Source organism: Entamoeba dispar, genomic scaffold, assembly GCF_000209125.1.
Source record: "Entamoeba dispar SAW760 scf_1105229458515 genomic scaffold, whole genome shotgun sequence".
NCBI lineage: Eukaryota > Evosea > Mastigamoebida > Endamoebidae > Entamoeba > Entamoeba dispar.
Window position 1 is genome coordinate 11,051 of NW_001853231.1, and position 4,219 is coordinate 15,269.

Genomic DNA, 4,219 nt, shown 5'->3' on the forward strand with positions numbered 1-4,219 from the left:
GAAGTAATTTGTTTTTCATTAATTTTGATGATCAGGGTAACGTATTTGGGGCATTTGTTAAGAAACAAATAACTAAAATTAATGTCTTTGTTAAAGATAAAGATCACTTTTTGTTTTCATTAAATGCAAATGGAAGAGTAGTTACTCCGATCCGTTTTCTTCCTAAGAAAAATCAATATGATTGTGCTGTTACTATTTTTGCAGAAGTTAATAAAAAAGAAAAGAAAAATGATACTAGACTTTATCAAATTGGAAGTTTTGAACTTGGAAGAGGGTCAATGGGTATTCGTGCTATTGGAGAAAAGAAGAGTGACTGTTGTCACCTTTCTCAAAGTTATGAAGGAATTCAAAATCTAACCTTAACAGGAACTAATCACCCTACAGAATTTACAACAAGAAGAGTTATTGTCGTTCAAATGGAATAAATAGAATGCTATAAGTACAGTTTATTATTTATAACTTTATTAATTAGTTTTGTTAAATAATATGAAAAGATAAAAAAATATTTCAAAAGATTTAATGAGAAAAGTAAATAAATCTTTCTTTTGTTAACAGCACTTTTTACCACCTTGAGTTTGAGCAGATTGAGTTTGACTAATGTCTACCTTTTCTTCTGTCTTGGGTTTTGAATTGTCAGAAGGAACAGAATCATTTTTAAGAGTTGCATTCTTCTTTTTATAAATTTGTATCAATAAATCAGAAAATGCTTTTTCTACATTTGTCCCTTCTAAAGCAGAAGTTTCAATAAAGAAAGCTGAATGTTTTTGAGCAAACTCAGTACCGTCTGAAGTATTAACTTCACGTTCTTGTTTAAGATCAGCTTTATTACCTACAATCATAATAGTGATATCTGAATCACAACCATTTTTTAGTTCATTCATCCATCGTTCTATTGCATCAAAACTATCTTTCTTTGATACGTCATAAACACACATTGCTCCTTCTGCTCCTCTGTAATAGGCATCAGTAATAGCTCTGTATTTTTCTTGTCCAGCAGTATCCCAAATTTGAGCACGAATTGTTTTACCCTCATACTCAATTGTACGTGTGGCAAATTCAACTCCAATAGTAAATTTTTTTTCAGGTTCAAACTCGTTTCGTGTGAATCTTAATAACAAATTTGATTTGCCAACACCGCTCTCTCCTATAATCACCAATTTATACATACACTCTGTCTCTCCTTCCATTTTCAATCAAAATGAACTAAATTTAAAATTTTTTTTCTTCGTTTTTTTTTTGTTTTTATATGATTATAGTTTTTGTATAGTTTTTTTATTTTTCATTAAATTCTATTTTTGTTATAAAAAGTAACATTTTTCTCTTTCTTCCTCAGCATTTTTATCAAATTGGGAAATGACATATTTATTATTATTTATTGATAAAAGAAAATTATTATTCATAAATTATAAATACTATTAAGTTTTGTAAAGAAAAGAAAAATATAACATATAAATTCTAAAAATGTTAAATAAAAAGAATGTTATTGGAATTAGTTAAATTATAACTCAGCTTTTGGTTGGTTTTCTTTTGGTTGATCTGCCATTGGTGGTTAGAATCTTTGTTTTGCGGAACAGTTTTTAATTGTTCAGCATATTGCTCTGGATGAGCAAGAATTTCTGAGGCTTGTTGGTACATTGGTAAGTTTTCACAATGAACATTCTTTAAACACTCTGCAAATTTTTCAAGACAATGTTGTTTTGATCCACCAAGACCAAGTGCAACAACATCAAGACATCCACTATGAACAATTCTACACTCATAATCTTTTTGATACAAACAACTTCCTATTTACAATGAATAAAAGTTACTTTAAATATAAAATAAACAAACCCTCATTTGGTCCACTGCAACTTTGAAGAGCAGAACTTACTTGTTTATATTCTTCAGTTTCGTTACATTCATTTTCTTTTAAGTAATATTCTTTTCGTTTCAAACAATCGCATGAATCATAATAATTTTCACAATCTTTAAATACAATAAGAAACTTTTTTAATTTACGTTCACCACATTCAGCATTTGCAATAGCAAGAAGTACAAAAATGAATAAACAACTCATTTTCTTCTTTTAGTTTTCAAGTTTTTAAAGTTTGAAATTTTTCTAAAATACGTTTTAGAAAATTCCATTGAGTTCTATTTTTCTTTCATTAGAATAACAAAAGTTATCATTATTATTTTTGTTATTTTAAAGAGTCTAAAAAACAATTTTTAAATTCTCGAAGTCTGGAAAATTCAAAAATGAGTGAAAGCTTATATAATGTATCACGTTCTTCTTCTGATTTATTTGTTGGATCACCATCTATAGCAAAGAAAACAATATTCTCTAATAAGAAAAAGCAACAAAAGTTAAAAGATATTTATGAATTTTGGGGATTTTTATGGTCACAAATGTTTAAAATACTTCAGGAACATTGTGATGGATTATATTTAACTAGAGTACCATGGAAAATATCAAGTTTGTTTTATACTAATGTTTATTTATTTACTAAAAAATAATAAATACACTAAATTACAGTTAACCAATTTGCTCCTGCAGTAAAAATTAAGTATTTAACACTTATTAATATTTTCAGTTATTCTACTTCAATGTCACGTATTGATCTTCGATACACTGGACCACATGGAGTTCAAACAATGCATGAATTAATTCAAGGGTATGTAATCAAACAGTATATTAGAAAACAACCACTATTAGAGACGTGTTGTAGTAAAACAAATGATTTATTAAAACTAATGCAACAAATGGTACCAATGTATTATTTATATGATTATGGAACAATTGAATTTGATTCAGTAAAATATGATCATTTAATTTATTCAGTTATGGTTCCATTCATAGAAACTACAGGAAATGGATTTATTTCAGTTAGTATTGGATTTTTACTTCCAGAAAAAGGAGAAATAAATTATGAAAAAATTTATGATATGATTAATTTATTTATGTGGAATTTTGTTCAAAAACATATTGCTACTCAAGGAAAAGGTGATAGTAGTCAAGCGACATTATTAATTGGACTACAGTCATTTGTTCAATGTTTAGAAGAATATATTGTTACTATTGATATTGATTATAGAAAAAGATTAGAAAATCTTAAAACTTTTGAAAAAGACAAGAAAAATAGATTAAAAAGAAAACCTTCTGAGCATTGTTCATTACTTTTATCTCAAGAAGCTTTAAATTTAAGTTATTCTAGTCTTAATTTATCAGGAGAGTCTGAATTAACTTTTAGTATGGATGAAGATCAGTTCCCAACTCAAAGAATAACACAAACGCCTGGTAAAATTTTATTAAGAAGAAAATTAAGTCGTTTATCAGAACAACCTATGGTTGGGATAGATACTAACTCTCAAACTGATTTAGAAGAAAATAACAGAATTCAATTAGAAGGACAATTTTCTTTTGTTAAGGAATGTTCTAATGAAATAATAGAAAATATCCTTTATGGTCATTTAATGTCATTTACTACTATTGTTATTCCTGCTGATGGTAGAAATCTTAATGGAATAAGAAGGTTATTATCTCCTTTTAATACTATTAGTATTTATAAACCAAAGACTGTATTTGGACATTCTATCGTTTCTGTTCTTAATCCATTAATTGATGTTTCTTTTATGATGGAAATACCTAATTCACTTGAAACACTTATGGGATTTCCATATTGTGTTATAGATTTAACTAATGGAGAAGTTTATTTATCAGAAGAAGTTAATACATATGATTATTTCTTACAACGTTCTTCAATGTTACTTAGTATATTTAATAGTAATATGGAACGGTCTATGATTGTTTCACCATCAGGTATGGAAATAATAGATGGAACAAATCTTTTTACTGATTGGCGTAAAGTTTTAATAAGTAATCTTGAAAGAGGTGAATATAAAATATTTGATGCAGTATTATTAAAAATGGTTGAATGGCTTAGGATGAAATCAAGAATACTCTTTTCTTTTATGAGTCTTGGATATTTTCAAGAAATGGATATGATGTTTATGGTTCAACTTAAAATAATGTTAAATTGTAAAGACCTTGAAGACCTTATGTCTATTGTTGCTATTGTTAGATCTGGGCAACCTTCTCTTGCAGATACACTTCTTCAAGCAATAAGTAGAGCAATTACAACAAGAAAAGAGAAAATAGGTAAATCATTTATTTAAAATACATATAAAATTCAAAAATAAAATGTAAATTAATTCATTCATTTTTCTATTACACTTAAATAGC

The 4,219-nt window shown here is 27.0% G+C and overlaps 5 protein-coding genes across 5 annotated transcripts in view, besides 6 other annotated features; 2 read left to right on the top strand and 3 right to left on the bottom strand.

Annotated features, from left to right (window-relative positions):
• The window catches only part of EDI_008420 (glycerol-3-phosphate dehydrogenase, putative), a gene marked incomplete at both ends in the record, with an annotated part of 955 nt that extends 530 nt beyond the window's left edge, over positions 1 to 425 (top strand). Inside the window, one exon of the mRNA XM_001734719.1 lies at positions 97 to 425. Coding sequence (XP_001734771.1) covers positions 97 to 425 — 329 coding nt within the window. The remainder of the gene's footprint in view (positions 1 to 96) is intronic.
• A 20-nt stretch (positions 426 to 445) lies between these two features.
• Positions 446 to 508: a sequence feature (AT_rich).
• Positions 509 to 548: 40 nt separating this feature from the next.
• EDI_008530 (rab11, putative) lies at positions 549 to 1,187 on the bottom strand (the record flags this gene model as incomplete). Its single annotated transcript, XM_001734720.1, has 1 exon — positions 549 to 1,187. One exon carries the CDS (start codon positions 1,185 to 1,187, stop codon positions 549 to 551), a length of 639 nt encoding a protein of 212 aa, XP_001734772.1.
• A 28-nt stretch (positions 1,188 to 1,215) lies between these two features.
• Positions 1,216 to 1,280: a microsatellite.
• A 78-nt stretch (positions 1,281 to 1,358) lies between these two features.
• Positions 1,359 to 1,475: a sequence feature (AT_rich).
• EDI_008540 (uncharacterized protein) lies at positions 1,465 to 2,056 on the bottom strand (the record flags this gene model as incomplete). The annotated part of the gene is made up of 2 exons (XM_001734721.1): positions 1,465 to 1,784; positions 1,831 to 2,056. 2 exons carry the CDS (start codon positions 2,054 to 2,056, stop codon positions 1,465 to 1,467), a joined length of 546 nt encoding a protein of 181 aa, XP_001734773.1.
• A 179-nt stretch (positions 2,057 to 2,235) lies between these two features.
• Positions 2,236 to 4,152, top strand: EDI_008550 (uncharacterized protein; the record flags this gene model as incomplete). The annotated part of the gene is made up of 2 exons (XM_001734722.1): positions 2,236 to 2,452; positions 2,513 to 4,152. 2 exons carry the CDS (start codon positions 2,236 to 2,238, stop codon positions 4,150 to 4,152), a joined length of 1,857 nt encoding a protein of 618 aa, XP_001734774.1.
• Positions 2,471 to 2,499: a sequence feature (AT_rich).
• Positions 2,897 to 2,939: a sequence feature (AT_rich).
• Positions 4,143 to 4,190: a sequence feature (AT_rich).
• A 20-nt stretch (positions 4,191 to 4,210) lies between these two features.
• Positions 4,211 to 4,219, bottom strand: part of EDI_008560 (uncharacterized protein) — a gene marked incomplete at both ends in the record, with an annotated part of 1,474 nt that continues 1,465 nt past the window's right edge. Inside the window, one exon of the mRNA XM_001733213.1 lies at positions 4,211 to 4,219. This exon is cut by the window's right edge and continues 1,329 nt beyond it. Coding sequence (XP_001733265.1) covers positions 4,211 to 4,219 — 9 coding nt within the window.